The sequence below is a fragment of the Malurus melanocephalus genome, unplaced genomic scaffold, assembly GCF_030028575.1.
Source record: "Malurus melanocephalus ecotype Western Australia unplaced genomic scaffold, MMel_1.1 scaffold_208, whole genome shotgun sequence".
Classification (NCBI taxonomy): domain Eukaryota; kingdom Metazoa; phylum Chordata; class Aves; order Passeriformes; family Maluridae; genus Malurus; species Malurus melanocephalus.
Window position 1 is genome coordinate 1050000 of NW_026623440.1, and position 26312 is coordinate 1076311.

At 40.1% G+C, this 26312-nt stretch overlaps 1 protein-coding gene across 6 annotated transcripts; it reads left to right on the forward strand.

The window, feature by feature from the left end:
* Positions 1-56: 56 nt before the first annotated feature.
* PATZ1 (POZ/BTB and AT hook containing zinc finger 1) lies at positions 57-24698 on the forward strand. Of its 6 annotated transcripts, XR_008965840.1 has the most exons (7): positions 57-1342; positions 3707-3770; positions 6876-6947; positions 9297-9468; positions 15189-15326; positions 17112-18315; positions 19681-24698. XR_008965840.1 is itself a non-coding variant. In XM_057373819.1 (6 exons), the coding sequence occupies exons 1-6, from the start codon at positions 57-59 to the stop codon at positions 17528-17530; spliced, it is 2151 nt and encodes a 716-aa protein (XP_057229802.1). In that variant the 3' UTR covers positions 17531-24698. The 6 variants fall into 6 exon arrangements, 5 of the variants coding, with proteins under 5 accessions (XP_057229802.1, XP_057229804.1, XP_057229803.1 ...); XM_057373819.1 differs by having other exon boundaries at positions 17112-24698; XM_057373821.1 differs by lacking the exon at positions 15189-15326 and having other exon boundaries at positions 17112-24698.
* Positions 24699-26312: the final 1614 nt, after the last annotated feature.

The window sequence follows — 26312 nt, forward strand, 5'->3', positions numbered from 1 at the left end:
GGCGGCCCGAGAGCGCGCGCGCCCCCTGCGGGCGCCGGCGGGGCGGCGCAGCCCCCATGGAGCGGGTGAGCGAGGCCGCCGCCTGCGGCCCCTCGTCGGGCTGCTACACGTACCAGGTGAGCCGGCACAGCGCCGACGTGCTGCACAGCCTCAACCAGCAGCGCAAGAACGGCGGCCGCTTCTGCGACGTGCTCCTACGCGTGGGCGACGAGAGCTTCCCGGCGCACCGCGCCGTGCTGGCCGCTTGCAGCGAGTACTTCGAGTCGGTGTTCAGCGCGCAGCTSGGCGACGGGGCAGGTGGCGGCGGCGGCGGTGCGGAGGGGACTGCGGCGGAGGCGGCGGCCGGCGGGGCTGCGGCGGCGGCCGGCGGCGCCCCCGGGGGCGGGCGAGAGCTGGAGATGCACACCATCAGCTCCAAGGTGTTCGGAGACATCCTGGACTTCGCCTATACGTCGCGCATCGTGGTGCGGCTGGAGAGCTTCCCGGAGCTCATGACGGCCGCCAAGTTCCTGCTGATGCGCTCTGTGATTGACATCTGCCAGGAGGTCATCAAGCAGTCCAATGTGCAGCTCCTCGTGCCCCCCACACGSCCTGACATTATGCTATTCCGTCCGGGGGCTGCGGACCTCGGCTTCCCTCTTGACATGACCAACGGTGCCACTTTGGCACCCAATGGCAATGGCATTGCTGGCATGCCYGAAGATGAGGCCACGCGGGCTGCGCTCACCGCTGCGCAGTCCTCCCTACCTGTCCTGCAGGGTGTGGACCGCCTGCCCATGGTGGCAGGACCTCTGTCCCCACCCCTGCTGGCTTCACCCTTCCAGAATGTTGCTGCTAGTGCCCCCACTTTAAGCACCAAGAGGGGCAGAGGGCGTCCCCGTAAAGCTAATCTCTTGGACTCCATGATGTTTGGTACCCCAGGGGGCCTGCGAGAGGCTGGTATCCTGCCTTGTGGGCTCTGTGGAAAGGTGTTCACGGATGCTAATCGTCTTCGCCAGCAYGAGGCTCAACATGGGGTGACAAGCTTACAGCTGGGCTACATAGACATYCCACCCCCACGACTGGGTGAAAATGGTGTTCCTGGTCAGGATGACCCCGATGCACCCCGAAAAAGAAGCAGGACGAGGAAACAGGTGGCCTGTGAGATCTGTGGCAAGATTTTTCGGGACGTGTACCACCTGAATCGGCACAAGTTGTCACACTCTGGCGAAAAGCCTTACTCTTGTCCAGTGTGTGGCTTGCGGTTCAAGCGAAAAGACAGGATGTCCTATCATGTTCGATCTCATGATGGCTCTGTGGGAAAGCCCTACATCTGCCAGAGCTGTGGAAAAGGCTTTTCCAGGTAAGAGATTCCTTGTATGGACCACTGACGAACGGAAACCTAGGAAGTTGACTTTCTAGTCCCTTGGGAATGTACTCAGGATAGTTTGACTGTTCCACTTTAAAATGTCTCAAGAAATCAAACGTCCATCATTTCCTCTTGGATGCTATTCTACAGTGTCTTGGAAGGGTTTAAAAGTAATTAAGACATAGAACTGGGAGTCAGCTGGCTTCTGGCTAACATTCTCAGCTTTGTCCCAGAGCTGGTGTATGCGTGTCCTTGTGCAAATCAGTTAGTCTCTCCCTCAAATGACTCTTCTGTGAAATGGGTATTGAAATAATTACCTGCCTCACAGAAGTGTTTTGAGATCACTGATGTGTAGGTAGTTTGAAGGTGCTGYTGAAGTGCAAAATAATACATCTCAAGATAATTATTTTTCTCGTATCCATTTTAAATTTTCTTTTTCTTAACTTCCCTTCATTTCTCTTAGTTCGTAATGTTTTTTATCACCCAAATGTGAAGGAAGAGGTGAGATTTCAAAGGCTGCAGCATCAAGTATCTTTTAATACATGATCTTTGTGTCCTTTGGGTTTACATCCTTCTGAAGGGGATCCTGTTTCTGCCCTGCAACATACGTAAGATCTGTGCATTTAATGTTGCTGATTTTTTGTTGTCGCTGTTTGTGGGAGCTAATTTAATAAGTAGCTTGGTACACATAGTTGTGTTAGTGGTATCTTATAGTCTGAGTTAATGAATTTGAAACTTTCTTGGAAGTTAGCTGCTCGCTTTGAGTGTAGAAGTAGTGGGGGGAGGGGGATGCATACGCTCTGCCATTTCTGTACCAGCAGTCGGTTTTCTACAGCAGTTGATTTGCTCTGACGTGAGGGAAGGAATCGAGATCTGAAAACAAATCAAAAGGCCACCAGGCRATGAAAATTGTGGAATTGTGTCCCTGTTCTTCTTTTGATAGAGGGACTTTTTGAAATAAATTGTGAAAACGTAGGGGTCGTCCCCCCCCCTTTTTTTTTATCGGCAATATTAGGGATGTATCTTGATAAGGATTGCAGATTCAGTGATGGAAGGTCACAAAATAAAAACTTAATCCGTGCCTATAAGTGGAAGTATTTTTCTTATTATAGCACTACCTGGGATCGTGTACCAATTTTTATTGATTTTATTGACACTTAAAGATTTCTGTTATTSCTGTATGAAAGAGTTTTGTCATTAAGGGAAATAGAAATACACGCTGAGTTCTCTTTTTTCCCAGGAAATTAATGTGAACAGGAGGGATTACTGTTACGAAAGTAAACAACAAAACCGTTTGTGTATCTGTAAAACCGATGCATGAATGAAAGCTAGGGACTCTTGAGTTTTTCAGTGTTCAGTCTTCGGRGCAGCCAAAGGAAGCTGGAAGCGTRATGTCTCATTTTAGTGTCCTTTCCTTTATTCAGTAGCGCAGCACGTGAGGTTTCTGAGCTTGAGGTACCCAGAAGGACCCCAACCAGTCTGTCCGGTTCCACCGCTCCAGCGCTGGAGCATCGGTTTAAGAGCCTCACTGCGAAGTTCAGCCTATTTTCTGTCTGCAGTGCGTGAATTCCATCCCGCGCCCTCTCATTGGTGCAGCTGGGAAGTTGGGGGAGGAGAGSGTGGGAACTTGTTTCCAAGCAGTTTTGGTCTCATACAATGAAAAGCTTTCTTCCCACTAGGAGAAACTCCCACCAGGACAATCTGCAGCTCTTCAGTCCTTTCTTCTTCTTCAAAGTAGGCTATGCTGGTTGTGAAGAATGGTTTAACTTTTTACAGTAATAATTTGCTCTTCCATTGCACCTTCTAGTTGGAACGTTTTGAGCACTTGATTTGTATTAATGCAGTTTCCCCACCAAGCTGTGAGTTAGGAGTATTTTTTCATCTTGAAGGTGGAAAATGTGTTGCAGCGACAGTTTAGAGAGTCTTTTTGCACAGWTGTGCTTTAAGTTGGCTTTTTACGTCTTTTGGGACATAAACCAAAAGGGTCTGTTTTTCAAGTATTCAGCAACTGTAAATGAAAGATCTGATTGTCAAAGTCTAAATAGGATTTTGGAAGGGGACATGCAGGCTTGAAAATCGTAACTTGGATTTCCTGTTTCCTCTGATCATTCAGTYATGATTTCTTCCTGAGAAAATGCTGCCTTTTTAGAAAGTTGGTGAGGGTGCATAACAAAGTAGAGTCCCAGTTGTTTGCGATCTGGTTCTTGGAAAGTTAAATATCACTACATTTGTAATAGATGCAGCACTGGGATTTTTTTCCTTTCTTTTTTTTCTTTCTTTTTTTTCTTTTTTTGGTGAAAATTGTAACTTTATTTTTAGTATTTGTTTTAAGCGTGCTTATGTGTATTTTCCTTTAAGGCCAGACCACTTGAATGGACACATCAAACAGGTGCATACCTCAGAGAGACCTCACAAGTGTCAGGTAGGAGCCACAGGGGTTTAGACTGATGTTGTGGGTAATCTTTGGCGTTGTGTTTACATGTGCAGACAATTTTGACGAACCGTTAGAAATACCATGTATATGTGAATTGGGATAAATGTTTGTAAAGAACAGTGTTCCACAGTGACATCTGCTTTACATCCCTCCCRTCACCCCTCACCTCATCTCCAGCTTTGGTTCTCCTGCCTCCCCTGCCTCTACCAGATGTTCTTCCCTACTGCTCTGTCCCAGTCTCACCCTGGATCTCTTACCCAGCCACCTGGGCTTGGAGTCAATGTCACTGATGATTCCCTTCCTTTTTTTTTAATTGCAGTTGTTGCCATCAGGAGGCTCCAATGCTGACTTCATTTTTTTAGAATTATTTCAATTAAAAATTAGTAAATTGTAATTACCATAACTTAACAAGATACTATTTTTTTAATTGCATACCCTTCAGAACATTGCACTGAGCAAAATTGGAAGCTTTTTTTTTATCTCAGGGAAAAYATAAACAAGGGCATCACAATATCCTTTGTTGTACAGTGTCATAATGTTATATATAGTTTTTTATAGTTAATAGATTTGAAAGATCAAATGAAGGAAGATATTTTGTAATTCATTTACAGAGAGACTTAAAACATGCCTGGAAATATTAATTAAAACCAAAGTTGAGAATCAGCTTCCACCATCACACATTGCCATCAGAGAGATGTTGGGCAAMCTCCTAAAACAGTTGTTGAGCTAACAGTCTCCATGTCTGGCTTCTGAAGAAATATTTGATATTTATTTAAAGAATCTGGAGCAAGATTCTTTTCTTCYTTTTTGAAGACAGTGAAGGTTAGAGGATTTTTTTCTAAAATATTTAACCACATTTTATGAGCCTAGTAAATCCTACATGACTGCTGCTTCCTGATACGCATTTTTGTGTGTGTTTTGACACACCTCTTCTATAKTTCCTTCAAAATGTGAGAGTTTAGAAACGCTTTGCAATTTTGATAATCCTGAGAACAGTTTTACAGGCAGCTGGAGCCATCTAAAGGTTTCTGTTGACATCCATATGATCTGTGAAAGCCCAGCACATTGGAGAGTCGGGCTATGGAGCTGTCACATTGATTTAACTGTATGTCCTRCATAAAGCCTTAGATTGGCTCAAGCTTCTTAAGATGATTTATGGGTTACAGATTTATACAAATTGGAAAATTCCACTCATAAAAAGAATTCACAGTGTGGGGACAGCAAGAGGTCTGTGGATGAACTRATGATGAATGTTTACATCCCAGCATGAGCAAACACTCATCAGTCTTTTGGTAGTTGATATCAAGATTACTAAATGAACATTGTTTAGAAATAACAGTGARAGCTATGAATTGTCCTTTGCCAGCTGATGACCAATAACTTTTGTAGTTTAATGTTGATTAAAAAAATGTTAAATATCGGCTCTGTATGAATCAGACGATATACTAACAGCTCAAAAGTAAAGAAACATGAAAGCTAAGATGGCACAGTTAAGCTCAACTCCATTTCCTTGCACTCATGTATTTTGTGATAGCAATTTCCAARAACAGTCTTTATTATTGTGTGTTGTCTAAAATGCCACAATATTGTATGCACTGTTCATTTCGGTTAAAAGGTACAGGCTATAGGTTACAATCATCAGGGCAGAGCTGATATTGTCCTTCTTGATTTTTGACTGCTTAGCCCTGCAAAGTTTTCATGAATCTTGAGGTGCAGAAATTTTGTTAATGACATGTTGTGTGTCTTTGCAGARAATGCTTTGTAATATCCTATCAGATTTAGAAAGTCTTCTTAAATATGCACAGATCTATTACACATTGTAGAATCCACAGAAGGCATGCAGTCACTGAAAACTTCTTTCAAATATGAAAGCTGATGTATAAATTGTTAACATTCTCCCTGGGATTATTTTATAACCAGTTACATATCTGTTCCATGATATGAATCTAACACAGGATCTGGCCGCTAAGAAGGAAAAYAGCTTTATGTTGGCATGTTGTTTGCCCATTTTCCATTCACTTTTTCCACTGATTTTGTTTGGCAAATTAGCTCCCCATGAGAGCATTCTGAACAGCATTGAGCATCCTTTTTGAATCACAGTTCCTGTTGAAAATTCCTGTTACTGTCATGCTTTGTTTGTGTTTACTGGAAAAGAGAAATACTCTGTCAGTAAACAGAAGAGCATTCCAGAATCCTCTATTTTAATGGCATTTTTGGAATTTGAGCTCTTATGATTTAAACCAAATCCACTGTCTGTTTACCTGAGCTCTTATGTGTCTTTGCAAACTGGTGATGTCTAATAGTTTTTTGGTGTGGCATCATGGTACAGAGTACCACAACAAAAGTGGGAAGATGTCAACCCAACTTCAGAATAAATAACAGTATGAGAARCAGTTTTAAGCTGAATGTCCCTTCAACAGCTGTAGTTTTCAGTGCTCAGTTTGTAATCCTGCACTCATCCCCTTGAAATAATGGCTGTGCTCACAGATYGTTCACAAGGATCCTATGTTCCTGCACCTCTAACACCTGATGCCAAAGTCTTGACTCCAGCTTTTTCATTGCTGTTAAAATAGATTCAGATTAGGGAATGTCTCCACAGAGCCAAGGCAGCTGAGAAATCAGATCCAAGAAGTTGCTTTGGTAGCCAAGCAAAAGGCACTCTGGATCTTTTCCCTTGGATTGTTGCMGTGGTGAATTTCCCCACCACCACCTCCTGGTCTGACAGTTAAGTTCTGGTTATAGGAGAAGGGGTAAATCAGTTTTATTGCCARAATGGGGTAGCTCAGCGTGCTGACTCCTCGGGATGGGATGAAGCTGTTGGCTTTTGCGTGTCCGTGTATTAAAGTTAGGCTGCAGTTTGGGAGCAGTGATCTGAAAATCTGTGGACGTTAAAGAACAAGGGGAGAAAACAGAAATTTGCTCCTTCTCAGAGATAAGACAGGTTATTCTTCTGGCAAATTAAATTAAAAAGAAAAATACAGGTTAAATTAAAGCACAACTTAATTGGCATCCCAAGTCCAGTGCGTATCCCATTGATTTCAATGCAGAATGAGTTTCTTCCTGTCCTAATTTCTCTTACTTCCTGCCTATTAGCAGGAAAATGGCAGCCACCATGGAATAAGCTCAGAGACATCCACATCCATAGAAAAGTTGAAACTTCAAGAGGTATTTCTTAAACAATGTTTTTTAAACTTTATATATTCTTTTTGATCTATTTATATACCTGTGCARTGTTTGATAGGAAAGCACTGGAGAGTTTTCTTCTATGATTAACAATTAATGATAAATACTTAGCACTCATTTAGCACTTCACATCTTTCATAAAATAAAACTTTTTTTTTCTCTATACCTTTTTRTAAATATTAACTATTTGAATATTAACTTTGGGGTTTTCTTTAACCCTAGTCCTGTCTCCCATTGTTATAATTCAGCTAAACTGATTCTTGCTTTCTCCACTGGACTTAATGATTTTTTTAAGCTTCATTGCAGATATATTTACTATATAGCTTATCCAAAGGTGAGCTTTGCACYACTCAGCAGCAAGAGTGAGAAATCAAACACATAAATTATTATAYTGCTTTTCCCTAAGCTTTCAACTTGCTAAGTTCACTGTGGGATAGATATGGTTTTACCTCTGGCATGGCTGTGTTTATGTGATTTGTCTGTGGTCTGTTTCATCAGCTAACACACTCCCAATGCGCGGGTATGGACCTTCCTGCGGCTCTGTAGCTTTAGAGTTGCTGATGATGGATCTCTTGGCTGTCATTCTTGATTGTCTAGTTACATCCCTTTAGTTGATATCCAACAGATTGATTAGTATCAGTGCTGCAATCCTGCCTTAAGAGAGTGCTTACKTCTAAGAACATTTTAGTAAGTGAAAGCTGCACCTGTTTTGCTCAGCGCTGTGTACTGAGATTTCAAATGAAGAGAAATCTTGTATGTTCAAGAATTTGCCTCTTAATCTTCAATACTTGCAATTTATGAATCTTATCTGGTCTGCCTAGTTAAACAGTGTATATCACAGAAATCCAGATAATTTTACTGTTGCCTTTTTAATTTCATTAAGTCCTGATCCTGTGGGTGTTAAGTCTTGTGCTTGCTGTAGAGCAGCGTCAGCTCCCTGGGAGTTTTCCACACTTAAGCATCTCACAGGATTGAATGAGTGTAAAGCCTGTTGAAATTGATAGGTGCTTTTCAGCTGCCTTCACTGTTTTTTTGACTGAGCTCCTGATTAAATGAATTTTATATAATTACATGTTATCCTCTTCTGTATTATCAATTTCACTCACTTGAATTATAATTCTGGAATTTTACTAAGATTGTTACTTTAACAAGTCTTATCTCTATTGAAGCAACGGTTTAGTTACACACTGATATTTAAAAACACTGACTATATCCAGTTCCCAAGACATTGAACAGCCTCATATTTTTTCTTTGGGGGTTCTRGTTATATCTCTTAGAACTGTTGTGTTATATAAAGTTGATATAAACAAAAGACTATACACTCTTGAATGTCACTGCTCCTGCTTGGTCTGGTCATCCTGATGTGTTTGCTTTTGTTTCTCCTCCTGCACTTGTGAAATCGTTTAGACTATAATTCTGACAGTTTGTGCACCATAATGCTGATGATTTATTTCCCTTCACACATTAGAGGCAGAGCAAGCCTTTCAGAACTGGCAGGCCATTGTAGCAGGCTGTGGGCATAGCATTGCTGGGATTATAAAAACGGAAGGGAGCATTCACTCATCATGTGGATTTCAGGTGGAAAGTGGACAAATAGAATCAATATTATGCCAAATCAACCTGTTTTTGTGGTAGTAAGTGGAGTATGATACCTTGACCAGGGGTAAGTTAAAATTAATTACAGTGTCATGCAGTTATTTGGATACCTGCTCAGTTCTGAGGCTTCACTTCTATGGTTTTTCTGCACTGYTGCTGTGAATACCAGGATGACTCTTCTACTGTCTCTCATCATGTTGTCATCCCAGATAATTCTCTGATCCTTGTTTGTGCGTCTTCACACTCTGAAGGAATTCTGTGTACTGAAGTTAGTTTTATCTCATCAAAGAGTAGAATTTAGGAAGATGACAGAGAGGACATTTTGAGTGGTCTAAAGTGATTTTATAAGCTCAGTGAAATGGCAGAACTTACTGAAAATGGAAAGAAAGTGGTTTGTGCTATTTCTGTCATTACATATTACTTAAAATTTTAGTATTTTCATCCTCAGAAGGGAGTTAAAGCCTTACAAGTCTATCTTGTTTGAAGTTTTACTGTCTGTAGTATGTTAGAGCTGTTTTCTTGCTGCCATAATTCTTTGGAGTAGTAACATTACATCTTATGCAATGTGATGGTATTCTGAATTTTTTAATTTGGGGGAAAATGGCTTGTGCATCATGTAATTTTTGTGTTTGCACAGGATCTAAGGTATTTACTCTAAAGAATACTGAATATATTCAACAATATGAGTGCTGTTAGCAGAGTTGATGAGTCACATGGTTCTCGTTATACCTGCAGACGTGTAATGCTTCCTTTGCCACCCGTGACCGGCTGCGCTCCCACCTGGCATGTCATGAAGACAAAGTTCCATGCCAAGTGTGTGGCAAGTACTTGCGAGCAGCATATATGGCAGATCACTTGAAGAAGCATAGTGAAGGACCAAGCAATTTCTGCACTATCTGTAACCGAGGTAATGAGGAAACTATGTTTTTRTTCCAGTGGGGTGGGACAGCACTTGAAGGGAGCTGTAAGGCTGCGTGACCCTCTCTGCAGCAGGAGGATGTTATACCCTATATATGTACATGCTTTGCTTTTCCTATTGAATACTTAACCCTGAAACTGATGGCATACAGGTCTGGCCTTTTCACATGGCTGATCATTCCCACAGAAACTCAGTYTAAATGTGAAGCAAACTTTATTTTCTAAATAGCCAGATCCCTATACAATAACCATAAGCTGCCTTGCCACTGTTCAGCATACATATTTTTGTTTTTCTATGCCTGGTTRGACTTGAGTCCTTGCAGTCAGTTTGGAAGATGAATCTTTGAAATACACATCAAGTTGAAAATTATACACTGAACATAAATCCACATTCTGATACTAAGTCTTACTTAACCTCCTGCTGCARTAGAGTCAAGCTGCTTCTCCCTCTTAATACAAGAAATTGCTTTATATTAATGTACGTTTGTAAAACATGTCTTTAAAGAGCACTAGAAATGTGCTTTACCTTTRTTTGAAAAAATACAGCTTTTCATAGTTGGAAGGGACCCATAATGATCACTGAGTCTAACTCCCCACTCCTTGCAACCACATGTAAAACTAAACCATATGACTAAGAGCTTGTGAAGCTTTTCCATCTGTTTGTGGTACTCTTCAGTTGGAGAGTGCTGCAAATTTAGGTTTTGTGTGATGTAAGACAAGCTGGAAAAATTACTTTGACTTATTGGTGTCTTTTATTTGAGTGATTAATACACAACTTCAGAATGCCTTGTTGGCTCACATGGGTGTACGTAGCTAGCAGGTGTCAGAAGAGGTTGCTGCAGTGTTTTGGTTTCTTGTTTTTTCTGATGAGTCTCTTTTCCTGACTGTATTCTCTTTTCTAGTTTAAGAGAGGTGAAATCTTTTGGGAGAATAAAGCTCTTCTGTGTTTAATGTGCAGACTGTACAGGGAGCTTTTGGAGTTGATGAGTAATGAAACGTTAAATTGCAAGGGAGGTATTTCCACTAGYTGAACAGTCTGTAAGGTCCTGAAAATGATGTTATCAGTGTGAGTGGAAAACGYATCTGAGTTGAAAATCTTCAGGTTTTGAAGCTCCGGGTAGACGGTGTGAAATGAAGCTTGCCCTCCTTTCCAGCCGAAGGCCTGGCTTCTGACCAACTGCTTAAGCTTATCCCGATTCTTTTTGTGACAAGATTTGTAAACTATTTGAGATCCAGGTGCTATCCTGCTCTCCTACTGTTCAGTATGGTGCCAGACAGAAACTCGGGTTSGGAGGAATTGTCTTGTTTCCGTAAGGTTGAGTTTCAAGTTAACTACCACTGGATGTCACTGCAGCTCTTTGGAAATGGAGCCAGCGTGACAAAGACAGTCCCAGCATTCAACCAATAAAATGACTGTGGTTTATTCRCATTTTGCAAGTCCAAATGTACAATGGAAGTTTAAATAAAATATACACTTTTCTGTAGAAGGACAGGGAACCTGTTGTAGAGCAAACTTCAAGCAACTACTTTTTTCTTACAGTTTGTGTTTTTCATGGGAGTTGTCATAATTGTCTGCTGTGAATTTCAGTTTACATCAGGACTTAAAAAATGTAATTAATCTGGTGAATAATGTTAAGTATCATAGGAAGTGTTAAAATTCATCGGAAGGAGAAGCTACAGACCAGATTCGTCAAACAGCTGTGTTGTGAACTCATTGTTTTATGATGTACATTTTGATTAAATACTAATGATCAATGATAGCAGAATTTTAAATCCCAAGTGTCCATTGTTTTAAATAGTTACTTTTTAAATTATAGAGCCTGGCAAGATGAAGCCTAATGGAAAATTTCTCAATTAGAAACATTAATTTGACAGGCCTTGGTAGAGGCAGAAGCTACACAGACTAACTCGAACACAGCTGTGCTGTGGCTGTGGTGCTTGTGCAGTGGGATTTTGTTTTTCTTCCCTTGGCTGATGTGCTGATGTGTTTTTGAATTGAAACTTAGCTGGTTCTRGATATAGTAATTGTCAAGCAAGAGTGCTGTACAAGCTCAAGCTGCYTGTAGAGAGAATTTTGGATGTTGGCCCATTTTAGAAAAAAATTGACAAAGAGGTGACTCTTACATGGCTGAACATTCCCAGAGTACGACCGAGCTTAGACTTCTTCAGTTTATCCCATTGGACTGAAGGCTTTCCTATGGAACTAAATCAAGAATCTCATGTTGTTTTAAAGGTTTAATGGATTTAGGAGATGGAGATGGAACTCAGTACCTGATGAAAAGCAGAAGGCAATAGTTTGCCATGTCATGTATATACTCATTTGTTGATCATACTTGTTTCTTTTACATGGCAGTATAATTTAAAAAAACTACCAGCTGTGATTTGATGTTTTTTTCCAGGTCATTTTCTTACTTGGGGTCTTTATATTTAGAATAATCATTGAAGCAATTAAATCTTGTTAAATGCAGTAAACGGTGAAGGGGTTTTGGGGGGGTTTTGTGTTGTTTTTTTCCCCTCCGGGATTTTGGGGGTTGTTTTGGTTTGTTTCTTTTTCTTTTTTTTTGGTTTGGTGTTTTGTTTTGTTTCTTTTTTATTTTTTTTTTTAAGAATTTGTCTAAAATATGCTTAAAAAACCTAATCCTCCAGCCTCACTTTTTAAGACAAATTCTCTTTAATCGGCTTAAATAAAAAAGACATGCTCCTGTTGTGTTGTTATACAATCTTCTCTTACCATCCTTAGGAACTTTATTTGCTTGTGTGAGGTTTTTCAAGGAATTCAAGAGATTAATGACTTTGGCAGGTCTAGAGCTGGTACTTAGTAATAGCACGTGCAACTCAGAAGTTTGGGTTTGCGTATCAAACACACATTGTTTGTTTCACAGAAATCAAATTAGTTAGGAAGTGGGTAAATATTCCAATCACAAATCAGAGAATTTATTTTTTACACTGAGTTCTTGTATGTTTCATGGTGGACAGAGTCCATTAAAACAAGATACATTCTCCTCATGTTCCATCTAAATCCAAATTGCAACTTTTGAACAAGGACCAGCCTGCAATAATTTCTGTAGTGTATCTCCTTRTCAAGGTTATCTAAGAGATCAAGGGATAGGTCCCATTTATATAAAGCAGATAATTTTCTCTCCATACATGTTTTTAATATTGGTTCTTCTGGTATGAAGAAATAATGTGCTCTGCAAAGTAGAGAGATGTGTATGAGTAAAGCAATAAATACATTCCTTCTTTGAAAAATATAGCCACTTTTTCCTCTGGATTAGTCTGACTTTGCTCGGAAAGAGACTTTCAAAAAGTGAAGGATTATTGTCTATGAACCCCCATCTTTCTAGGACAGGCATTCATAATAGAAGTCTGGTAGAGATAAAAAGGGCAGTGCTAAGTGTTTCAGGAAAAAAATGAGAACAGCCCCCAAAAAGTTTCCCTTTAAACAGTTTCCCATGAAGCAGTTGGYATTCTTACGGTTTTGATGGAAKTTGATGACTCACATGTTCATCTGCCAAATGCATAAAGGGGAGCTAACACACTTTGCAGCAGTTTTCATTATATRAAACAATGTACTCTACAAATAGAAYTGCAGAGTTCAGAAAAAATATTGTGTAGCAGAGATTACAAGTTCAGATTTTCCTGGGTCAGTTGTAGTGTAGAGAAACACTGAATCCCTGCATGTAGTCCTTCTTTAATAGTTGGTAGTGAGATTTTAATGCATAGCTGCATCAAAAAGCTTGATCTCAGCATGCATGTGGTTATTAGCCACATGTGTGAAATAAGGAAAGTACCTCATAGGAAGAAGTGTCACCATTATATCTGTACATTGTGCCTTTTTTGTACCAGTTAAAGACTGGTTCTTTCTCATCTCATCTAGTGATTTTTTGATATTTGTAATAATATATTCTCTTGTTACCTAGTGGGGTTTTCAATGCGTCATTTAATGTCTGAGGGTAGGTCTTGCATTATTTCTGAGGATAATATCCTTATATTAATTCCCTGGTTGACGTGGCCTTGGTGATTCCACTCCATTGTATTTTGAGGGTTGTACGTTCTTGGTTTCCTCAGTTGTCATGTATCTACTTTTCCTCACTTTTATCTTCARCTCAGGGGTCCACAGTAACTACTTCTTGTTCATTCTCAGCAACYTGCCCTTTTTCCCTTCAGCAGGTTGCTGGGGAGTTCTGTCTTGCTTTGCAGGTCCTGTATATATAATTCTTAATAACCCCTGGATAAAAGTCTGTGTAGAGGGATATTCTGTGTGCTAGGCACAGGGAAATCAAATGTAAAGCCACATTCATTATTAAATTCAGCGCCTGCAACTAACAGCTGCTGTCAGAAAATCCACCCCAGAATGGTGTGCAGTATTTGGTGTGCATCCTTCCTAATAAATTATTATATATCATCAAATGTAAATATAGTTACACCACTACAAAAATGGCTTTATGGTAGAATATCTATTCTTATTTTAGGTGAAGTATTGTTATGAAAGGTCTCTTGCAAGGACTTGTGCTGTAAATGCTRAATTGGTTTTAAAAAATCTAGGGCTTGGGTTTTCTCTCTCCAGAAAGGGAACCTGCAACTCTGGATCTATGATGGTGAACCTTGTGTTGTGTTCTTAGCTGCCAGTGGAAAATGTTTCTAACATAAAAGTGCCATAATATTTTGTTCAAAATATAACAGAAAATTAAGCTAGTTGTYAGTAGCTCTACCTCTGTAGGAAGCCTTTAAAACTGTGTCCTTCTTGTGCCTCTTATATGGTCCAAATGTACTAGTAGTAATTGCAAAAATTATTAAGGCTGAATTTAAAAACATTCCAAAGTATATGTGAGATAATTTATTGCATTGAAGGAAAAGGACATATTTGTGAGATGTAAAAAAAAAAACATTTTTAAAAACACATGTACAAATGTAAAGAAACCTGTTTTGTTCAGAAATCAATTGTTTGACATACATGTTTTTATTTTCAGTGTTTGGCACTTATAGATCAGAGCTAATAAAAATACTGAAATTTATTTTTAATAGTTTTGTTAATTGTAGACAAAATATGAGTTCTRGTATATTTTTTAAAACTCAGGATGAGCTGACTGCAGGAAATGTTTTTGAAAATTTAGTAATTAGTAATTTAAAAATTACTATAGAACTAAACTGTATACCTTAAAAAGTCAGTAGTTATAGCTTTCTGCCTTCTAGAACTCACTATAAATGCTAGAAACCTAAGGGGAAAGGTCACTAAAAAGCAATGAGGGGCATTGCCAAATAGAATTCCTTCAAATCTTAACAGCATAAAATATACTATTTGGAACTATCTTCCTAAGTATTATCAGATAACAAAAGCATTTTTAATTAAAATAAAGAAAACAGCACAAAAATGGCAAAGAGACATGGGTGCCTTTTTGTATAATGTCTCTTCTGTCTTTTTTTCCAGAAAGTTTCACGTCACCTACTAGGTTTGCTTACACAGGATTTGTTTCTCAAGGAGGCTGTTCTTTCCTTGTGACTAACAAAAAGCAAACTCAGTCTGATGAAAAGTGTGCATTGCATTATTGCCAGATGATGACAGGAATCCTACCTGAGCATGTCAGAGGGAACTGGTGGAACAGAGGCTTTGCAGTAGGGAGCAGGAGCAAGAGAAAGATTAAAGGAACAGGGAAGGCAGATCTGTGTCTTTGCTGGTGGCAGGATCTCATCTCCTTTTATCTTGTTTAGGTTTCTCCTCTGCCTCCTACTTAAAGGTCCATGTTAAAACCCACCACGGTGTTCCCCTTCCCCAGGTCTCCAGGCACCAGGAGTCCATCCCGAATGGGGGAGCAGCGTTCCACTGCRTCAGGACCTATGGCATCAAAGGCAAGAGACTCGCTGCTCTGCACCTTTTGCTGCTCTGTGCAGAGCTTTGTGTTGTGGGGTGTTGGGCTGGGCACGAGAAACGGGAGGGAGGAAAGACAGGGAAAATACTGGAGAGAAGCTTAGAGAGATGCAGGGCAATTCCATAGCATCAGATGGAATGTAATACCTGTCATTGGATAGCAAATTTAACAAGTCTAGGGGAAGAACATGGACACGTAAGAGTAGGTGAATTTTTGGCAGCTTCTTTGATTTTGAAAATTGAAAAAGCCATGTTAGTTCATCTTGAGCCTCTTCCTTGGAGTAATCACATCTGAATTTTGCCTGAGGGCGAGTTCATTAGTCCCACTCCACTTGAATCTTGCGTCAGTCAAACCCTGATTCTGGTTTTGATGAGGAGATATATTGTACATGCAGCCAGCTGTCTGTAACTAAACATACACTTCTAAATGCAGTTGTTGTGGAGGAGAGGTAAAGGGTGATCATAGTACTGGTGCTTTTTTGTTGCTTTTAATATTCATTTAACTTCAGGGAGGGGAAAAAGAAAAAGATGTTATTGTAAGCATAGCTAAAGAGTATTTAGCTTCTGAATAAGTAAACCAGTGTGTTTACCTGTGTAGAATAGTTTTTTGCTTCTTGGTTTGATCTGTCAGTGTTCCCAGTGAAGGGGAAACATCAGAAAATTCTTCAAAACCATGGTTGTTCTGKTTTTTTTCTTGCCTAGGAGTAGGCTGGGTTAAATAAAGTCTGTGCCAGCAGAAAGTYAGAGTGGTGTAATTTTTTCTGTTGAAGTCTTGATAGAGTTACTACAGAAGCCCTTTAGTTTTGGGTGGTGTGCTGACTTAACAAGAGATTTATTCCAGCTCAGTGGTGTATTGATTTCATGCATATTCTGTTTGGTTTGTAATGCTGAGTCCCGAGCAAATCTGTCTTTTGGGTTGTGCCAAGTGGTTCTTTGGTCTCTCAGASTTAATAGTAGGTACAGCCTATTTGTATTCAGAGACTCATTTAGTGAGCACGTCTGGGTTTCTCACGCTCATTCACATGCACTGAGCAAAAAAGTGTGGACAAACTTCCTTGGCATAATGCCAGAGGAGAATGGGGAAGACTCCAAACATACCAATGGCTTTGCCAGGACATACATCCAAATGACTTAAATAACGTCCCTAACCTCTCTGCTTTTTCACAYTACAGTATTTAAAGATAGAACAATTTTGGGTTGTGAAGTTCACTTCTAACAGTRTTGCACTTGTGAAAAAGAGTTCCTTGAGACTAAATGGAATTGCACATCCTAAATTGCAGTAGCTCGCTGCTGTTTTGCTGAGTATTTCCAGGTTTCTTCACATCCTGCTGCAGCCTGTTATACTTTATAGTAGGCTCTCCCCAAAGTATCAACAGTATTTCACGAGTGTGCAAGGGAATTGCACTATTCAAAACTCTTCATTAGTTCCATCCTTTTGTAGTGTCTGAGGTGTAATTATTATGAGACATCCTTGGGATTCAAGAAGTGTTATATAAACCAGAGATCTGTTATGGTTGCATTCAGTATCATGACAAATCCRTAATGAAACCCCAGCGTTGCTCTGATAGCAGCCTGGTGGTTTGAAAAGGGGGCCTATGCTCAAGGGCTTTAGAATATCAGTCATTGGATGTTATGTGTGTATCATTGTGTTGTGACAGGCATTAATGTGATCAGGTGGTAACCAATAWAATTTATTTCAATGCATGTTAAATACCTTGCTTTGGGAGCTAAGATTCTGAAACTTCTCTCTTTTCTTTTTCCCATAGAAGGCCAGAAATGTTCACATTCGGACCCGATTGAGAGTTCTGATTCATATGGAGACCTCTCTGACACCAGTGACCTCAAGACTCCTGAGAAGCAGAGCACCAATGGGTCCTTCTCGTGTGACCTGGCAGTCAGCAAAAACAAAATGGAGACGGAAGGAGAGAAGAAGTACCCTTGCCCTGAATGTGGCAGCTTTTTCAGATCAAARTCTTATCTGAACAAACACATACAGAAAGTTCACGTCAGGGCCCTTGGTGGCCCATTGGGGGACCTGGGTCCTGCTCTAGGATCCCCCTTCTCACCCCAACAGAACATGTCTCTTCTGGAGTCRTTTGGGTTTCAGATCGTCCAGTCAGCATTTGCATCATCCCTAGTGGATCCAGAGGTCGACCAGCAACCAATGGGGCCAGAGGGGAAATGAGATCAGTTTTGATCTTAACAAAGCAAAGCAGCAGTCTGGCTATAATGATAAGATGCTGTGAATGAAAGAGGAAATAATGAAATTTGGTTCTATAGCTGAGAATTTTTCATTCATTTTAGCTTCCCTCTTTGTCTCATGCCCTACCCCACCTTTAAACCTTCACTGGGGAGAGGGAGAAAATGCTTCTTTAGCTGATAAATTACAGAAGATGGTGGCCTTGAATAGGAGACATGACCCAAAACAAATGGAGCTTTAGAGGCTGCTGCTGGTGGTTTTTTTTGTGTTCTTCTAGAATAATCAGAAATTGCCAGCACTGGTCTGAGAATGAAACAGTCCTAATGACCGAGGCACCTGGGGAGCTGCAGCTACAGGGAGCTGTGATTTTGTTCTCTCTCCATTCCCCCACCCTCCCTAAACTCCCCCAGAAAAATAGTAAGTTTTGAAAACAGACCCATTATTGAATATAAAGTTAAGTAAAATGCCCCRTGGTTCCTAGCAGGTTACAATGCAGTTGTCCTTTTAAAAATAGAAAAATTTAAAGAAGGTGAGAGAATTTGAACCCCTTCTGCCTTTGTGAGGCTGTGAGTGCTGCAGCAGGACTGAACTGCTGAGAAAAATCACCTTTCAGAACAGGTTGTTTTTATTACTTTTGACCGTTAAACTTGCTGTCAGGTTTTTAATTCTTTATTATTATTATTATTTTAGGACCTGTTGTAGTGAATTGCTACTGAAAAGCCAGTCTAAGGCGATACACAGAGCACTCTTAAAGCAGCAGTCACATTAGGGTTAGTATTAATTTCTTTTTTAGATGTACCATAATTAATAACTTGGCTAGTTGGTTGTTTTAAGTCTATGAAAGAAATAGTTTTTATGAAAAAAAAAGAAAAAAAAAGAAAAAAAAAACAGGAAGGAAAAATACCATTACAGTCTGGTTGACTGGTGCTCATTTTTCATGTGGCGACCTAGGGGATGAACATGATCAGCTATCGGGTTAACACTATGTACCACTGACTTGTTTAGTGTGAATAAACCCAGGGGTTCACAGAGTGATTTTGGTTTAATTGGATTGGACTCTATTAAAGAAGTTAGTATGTTACTTTGCATCCCCTCGTTTTGTCTGGTTTTTGAGCAATTTAGCCACCTGTTCAAAAGGTGTGCAAATGAGAGCCAGTAAATAATAYGTGAATCCCACTGTGCACTGTGCTGTATTCTCAGTGAACTGGGCTTTTTGGCCACAGTTGTGCTCTCCTGATCTGTCTCTAGTCAGGTTTGCAAAAGCCACTGTTACTCCTTTCTTTTYCAAATGAGAAAGATTTCTAGTATAAGAGGTGGAAATTGCAAACAGCGTATCTTTGAAAAATAATTGATTACAAAACACAAAGAAATTGGGCTCTAGGCTGTTGGAGATTGCATTTAATCTGAAAATACCACTTGTGCAGAAATTATGTCCTTTCTTGACCCTCCCTTTCCTTCCATGTAACTATCAAAGTTTTTTGTACCAAACCCAGGTATAAATGTTGTTTAACACAGGGTTAGGAGTTAGGAATACTCTGAGTTTTAATTATGGTTCTGCTGTTGATGCTCAAGGTCACATAGAACAGTTTCCTGAATTTATTYCTTAATTTCATATCTGTGAAGAATTTCCTCTACATCACAATTGTTGAGAGAATTATTGAGCGAAAGTTGAAGCAGTGACTTGGTAAACTGCTTTGTGTATCAAGTGTTTCTAAAAAGGCCACGCTGARGAGCCCAAGTCCTGCACCAAAACTTGCATCCCATGAAACAATATCTGTCTCCATCATTAATATAGTGTTGGAGCAGAACAGACCCCCTTAGACCAAGTTCTCATTTGCTGCAGGAGATCTGTCTGTGTAAATGTGCACAGAGCCACAAACTTGTACTACAGTCTGCATTGCCCAGGTGCTCCTAATCCAAATCCTGCAGCTGATGCTTAACTGATACAAAATACATTCCCATTTTGGTTTCATGTTAGAATTAGAGAGCCCTTTGTGAGTGTATGTATTTTGGAATTACATTCTAAATTCTGTAGAGTTGAAGACCCAGATTCCCTCATGTAAGAAGCTACTTTTTGTACTTGCTCTCAACTATTATAAATCAAGGATGAATAATCAATGGCTTTCTCTTTATAGCACCAGCACTTTCTAAATTGAGAGCATGTTGCAGTGGACTTGATGTTTTGCTATTAATCTGTGTTGGGAGACTGAAGGACATGTTCTTCTCCAGTCRTCTCCTCCCWGAATCCTGGAATAGGTATGAGCCTCATTTAACAGGAAAAACCAGTGAAACAAACAAACTCCACCACTAAAGCTTCATGGAATTTCTCATTTTGTACTGGTAAGATTAGTGCACAGATAAAAACAGTACACCTTAAAAATGTGACAAAACATTTTAAAATACCTTACAGATCAAGTGCTGAGGCAACCTTGTAAGCTGCCAAGCAAATCAGGAGAGAGCAGGTTTTCCAGTCAGCATAACAATTTGTTGGGATTAGCAAATGCAGCTGCAGTCACTGATTCACTAATAGCTCATAATCAATCCACAAGGGAAAACTCTCTTGAACTGAGGCTGTATGTTGAAAGATAGAATTTTGTGTCCTCAGTGTTAGAATACGTACTCAAAGAAGTTGCAGTAGTCATAAAATTTAATTCCAAAWGCTAAATCCAGAGTATAGGATACTTTCACCCTAGATTTACCTACCCTGACTTTAGTGTTACAAATGGGTTGAATTTTGGCTCTATCAATCAGAATTTGATTTTGAATGCTAGAGAATTTGACCTGGTGAAACAAAAAGAAGCCTTGAACTAAAAATGAAGCCTTCTAAAACACTAACTGTGCATTCTSCTTGTCAAAGAAAATGCTTACTAAGTTGTCATGAATACATTGAATGAAAACTACTTACTTCTYAGTCTAGTGGATAGGGAAACAATTAGGCAGGGGGTTAACAATCCTGAAATGACAGTTCTAGATCATCGCAGTGTAAATGGGAGAGATTTGTACCAACATAGGAGGCTGGTGAAGGCTAGTGCCAGTGGGAAGTTGGGCAGATCTTTAGCTGTGGTGTGTTTTCAGTGCTTTTTGCTTCTTTGGGGGCATACTGTTCCATTCTGGACAGTAATTTAATTACATGCAAATTCTTTCTTATTCTGTACTTTGGGAAATGCCTGTTTCTCGTAAAACATGAGACAGATCCAAACAGAAAACTCAGCCTCACAAGTTCAGAGTTCAAAGGGAAGTACGTAACATGCCCTGAGCTGCAGCTTKTTGCTATTACATTTTATTTTTAATTGGCATATAAGTGTATAGATGATAGTTCTGATTATGGGCCACCCTCCTTTCCTTGCCTTCTCCTTTGGAGGGCCTGTAAGCCAACGTGTGAGTCGGTGCATATGTCAAGAAGGAAACTTCAGTTCATGCAAATTTATATAATCAGACTTGTAGTATTTGTTTACATTATAGGAGTCCATAACCTCTCATCTGAGGCTCAGAGCCTTGTGTATTAGGTATGATGAAAACATCTTCAGTCATTCATGATCTAAATACTAAAGACAGACAAGAAAGGAATAGATGCTTATAAGAGAATGAGTGAAAGATAAAGGACTAAAAACCACTTGCATGCATGCTTAARTGTTGTGTTAAATGTGAGGACACAGACTTCTCAGGCTTCTTTTGTTGCCTGAATTTATCTTTATAAATGTTAATCCACAGCAAATGCAAGATAAAGCAATTTAATGTGAATTTATTCCACACTGAGTCAAAGTAGGTGACATGACCTTGCATGTCATGTCTTAAATGTGTGCAAACAATGTAGCTCACCTGACACATGGTAATATACCTGTGAGCTCTCAATCCTAAGTGATTTGCCCACGATGATGTGGGAAATTGATAGCAGAACCAGAAATTGAACACAGATTTTTCCTTCTCTCAATCCAGTGCCTTAATTATAGTAGGGCAAAGTATTATATGTTGGGGGGGGGGATGAATTTTTTGTTTTTTAAAGCCTAGAACTATTAAGATGGTGTGGAGTTGGTCTTCCTACCAATCTTTTGAATAATTGTAAATGCCCAGTCACAATTTTAGACCTGTTTGAGTGCCAGTGACTTAGGGAATATTTGTTATTTCCCATGTATTCCCTGAAATTATTGTTCCTCCCTCAACTGCTGCCAGCAGTAAGGAATGACTTGAATAGAAGAGCTGTGTAACTGAATGTCTATCTAACTCAACTAATTGAATTGCTAGTATGAAAGCTAACCTAGATTTTGTAGGCTCTGTCGTAACTTTAGTGTCTTGTTTTTTCACTAAATCTTTGTTCCTAGAATTCAGTATCTAAACTTATGTCTTGAGTCGGGAGTGGGGTACCACTTTCAGCTTTAATTTTTTTTAAGGTGCTTGCTTGAGGAAGTAGATGCCAAAGTAAACTTCAAAGGAACTCCAGACTTCAGTGTTGGAAGAATGAATGGAGAGCAAGAGCTCTCCTTGGGTTTCATGAGAGATAAATGGACAAAGTTAAAAACAGCCACCAAAACTTTCAGTAATGAAACAGGGAAGGCTTTTCTTTATCACCCACAAAAATAATAAGATATTTTGAATTGTCGGAGTGGCAGAAACTCCGAGAGCAAGTGCCAAACAACACCGTGGAATGTGCTGGCTTTTTCATCATTATGATTATACCTTAACAGCATTGTCAATAGCCAAATGTAAATTAAGCCAGTTTAGTACTGTCCACCTTTTTCTTGGGCACAACACCTGAGTTTTATTTGAACAGAACATAAGCTCAGAGTGAATYTGTGAGCCTATGCTCTCAGTTCCACCCTAAGAGACAAAACAAATGAGCAAAGAGGGAAAAAAAAACACTACGAGAGCTTAAAAAGGAAAACAGATTCTGAAAGATTCCAGTGTCTCCTGAAAGAGCCACTTTTTTTTAATCTTGAACATCCTTTTCAAAACAAGATCCTTCAGCTGTTGTGAATGAGCCCTTGGGAAAAGATTTGGCTTCSAGCCCAATGTGCTGCAGCTCCCTGTCCCTGTGAGAAGGCAGCATGTTCCAGAGCACTGAGCCTGGGACCAGTGAGAGGAGGGAGGAGGGCAGGCAATGCTCCTGGGCTGCAGCCACAGGGACTGCTACAGTCAGCACCAACACTGGCACAGTGYTGTCTGCCTGCTCCCTTGACCCTCACCCTCCACACCTCCCTGTGCCAGTGTGGTACCTGCTTGGCTGTGTGCAGCTCTCCTAATAACTCTGTTGGCTAGAAAACAAAGCAAGGACCTATTTGGCTAAAAAGAAAAGAAAAAGCACCACTTAAAAATAGTKCTGTGACATCATGGTGGAGTGATGCAGACCAGGAGCAGGAGCCTTGGCTGTGAGTGGTTGTGGTGATGATTGGAATGGTTATGGCATGTCAGTGAAAAACCACAGCTGTGTGCTGTGGTGGCTGGCAGTGAGGGTCGTTTGCCAAGAATTAACACCCTGTGTCATCTCTAGCCTCTTCCTGTGTTSTGTTCATGTCTGTAAAATGAGATGATGATAACCCTTGGGTAAAAATGTGCCAATATTTAAATGACATGCCAAATTGTGCTGCACAGTTATGCTGCTGAACTCTGTCACAAATGTTTGGCCTCACTTCAGGTGTAATACAAAGTTAAACAAACATWTGTTCACATTTTTCCTGAAAGGTGTGATATTTAAATGTATTTAAAGACTGCCTGGCACTATTGATCCACTCTCAGGGTTTATGTGAATGAAGCTTTTCCTGGGTGGCCTCCATACTTATAYTGCAATTTTGGAGACCTGGAAGTGMTCTGAGCYGAGATGTGCTGAAGGAMGGAGGTAACTGGAGTCTCACTGGTGTTCCAGTRATTCCCTCCCAGCTCCTGTGTTCCATATGGACCATGGAGTCACTTCATGCAGCCACTAGCAGCCATAAATTCTCTTGAGCATCCTGCAGTCACATAGTGACCTTGGGTAAGTGATTTTATAATAAATCAATCTCATGCTTGCTAATACCTTTTTGGCTGCTGTGTCTACAAACTGGTGCCTTCTCCAGGCAAATTTTACATGCCCTCTGSAAAGTTGTCAGACTGACTGCTGGCTCTTAAGGAATCAACCAAGCCTTGCTCTTGGGCTCAGAATTTTTCTTCGGTACTGTTGTAATCTGAAAGTTTGCTGCAATTAGTGCAAATACCAGAGTAAGAGAAAATAAAAGGCTGTTCTTAGATGTCCTGTAGAGTGAACAACTGAAACATGAGTGTGGGATGAGCCAGGAAAACTGGCRTTTTTCCCTGGCTGCACGCCATATGGAAGAGACAGTGCCTTGGAAGGGAAGGAGCAGAAAAGTTTGCCRTTGGCTCTGATGAATCCCAATCCTGCTTCTACTGAAGTTGTTGGGAATCCTCCCATTGTCTTCAGTGTGAGCAAGAAAGGATCTTAGGTGAGGATGGATRACTCTTTCCCTACTTGAATGAAGTCTCTTACCTATTTATAGGCCTGCTTCTATTGAAACCGAGCCTGTTTTAGCCTTTTTGGGTTCTTAGGGACCTGTTTGTATAAAGCAACTTACCTACCTATCTTTTTTTTTCTATTGTGTGTATTTTTTGTATGTTCTGTTGGAAGGTGAAGCCTCTGTAGAAGGGGATACAAAACCTGATTTTTAAATAGTAATAAACCAAAAGAGAATTAAACTCTGCAGGCTGCATGCATTCATTTCCTGGAGATGGAGAGTAGAGACCGTGAGTGCACAGAGAGATGGCCTGGACTTCTCGTATCTYGAAATCTTCCCCTTTTCAGAGACAGTTCTGCCTTTGCACATCTCCACAGCTCTATGTGAGAATTCATAGTGTGGTGGGCAGGTTGCAACACGGTGTATCAGGACAGCCTTATTTTGACTAGGAAACCCTTTCTCTGGCACTGTGCGCTGAGATTTCTTGTTTTAGCATAAATGGGTTGAGTAACAAGTATCTGTGAAATTTGGTATTGTTCTGATTGAATGGCTGTGAAATAAAACTGAGATCATATAAATAGATTTTTGCTTCTGGCCTGCCTACCTCAGGTGCTGGGGCATTGGTCAAATGCACAGTGTTTTAACTCTACACCCATATATTCTAAAGAAATAAGTGCAAGTATTAGGTGAAACTTTACTAAGCCTTTAAAAAGTCCATGTGCCTATGTCAGTCATGAAAAAGGCTATCTCTGCATGCTTATGGCATGTGTGTGACCCAGACAAAATAGAGATTTGCCTTTCTACATGGGAAAGAAAGGGCAACTTCCCAAAATAAACAACTCCCCCCACAGCCTTCAGGCAAACACCTGTGGAGAGAAGTCTTTCACAGTACCTGTGTGCCAATGGTTTTGTCTGCTTTCAGGTCAGCTAAGAAATAAAATCCAGAGGTGTRAGCTCTGCACTATAAATGTCCATGAATCCTGCGCTTTATGAGGAAACAGTAATAGCTCCACTGCAAGGTTTGGTCTCTCCTTCTCTGCTCACATGTTGAATTACAGAGATCCATTACAAACTGAGCCTCTGCTTCTGCTCTTATGTTGATGACTCCAGTCCTAGTCCCTAAAGCCCTAGAGAGATAAGAAAATACATGTTTGGGCTTTTTATGTGTTCAAGTTTATAACCTTATAGCCTTTTTGATGGCTTGGGATAAAAGTCACATGAGTGGCTGTGCTATTTAGAGTAGGTGTTTTGCATATTTAAGTGCAACTCTAACCTCATGTTTTCCACAATGAAATCTGTTAYTGTGGTAATATTCCATTATTATTGAAGTTTAACCAGGAGAGTTTTGGGCTTTCACTTCTGTTTGACTGTGAAATTGGCTTCCATGGTGAGTAAAAGATTGGTAGAAGGATATTTATTAATCCCATCCAATTCACTGGAAATTAATTTAAACATATATCAGAACAGAAATCTTTTTTCCTTTTGACTGAAATCTCCAGATGTTTTGATGCTGCCTTTTCACGTTTCTCATTTGCAGATAAACAATTATTTTTAGATAGGTATTTTCTAACAAGAATGAATTGGTTTATCAGACTTAGCTTTGCCAGGTACTGCTGGGCACAACAGTGGTTTGAGAAACAAAAAAGTTACAGAAGTACATTTACATCTGAAAAAACAACCAAACAACACATTCTCCTAAGTCCTGCATTAATGTTTATTTGTACTTCATCTAAGTCAGCACTACACATGTAGAACTTGAGAACATCTCATGCATATCCGTCTTGAGGAATTCTTCCCCTACACCATTTCATAAGGTAGGTATTACATGTCTGAAGCTTTCAAAGTGTTTTTCAGATATATAATCATTTCAGCCTCTGTGCCATAAGTAAYATTAACATGGGAAACCAAGGCAGAAGCTTGCCCAAGGTCAGGCAAAGATTTGTTAAAGAATTTAGAGTAAGGCTCCTGTTYTTGGCTCAGACTTCTGTGTTCTCTGAGTAGATCACAGTATCTTTCAAAATAGCTTCCCTTCCTCCACCCTTAGAAATGTGTACTCTGTTTTTTGTCAGTAACAGCCTGCATCTGTGGCAAAAAACAACCAAACAGCCCAACAAAAATCAGTGCAACTGGAGACTGAAACATCTTTAGACAGCTGTACCCAATTCCTAATGATATTGTTATGGTTTTCTGGTATCCTGCTATGGTACACACCCAGCTGTTGGATAGCAGGTAAAGCAGTCTGTGATCCACATACCRAGATCAGAGTGCTGTAGCCAGGGAAGGAGCTGAGGGATGATCYATGGGGACCTTCACAATTGCCACAGTGG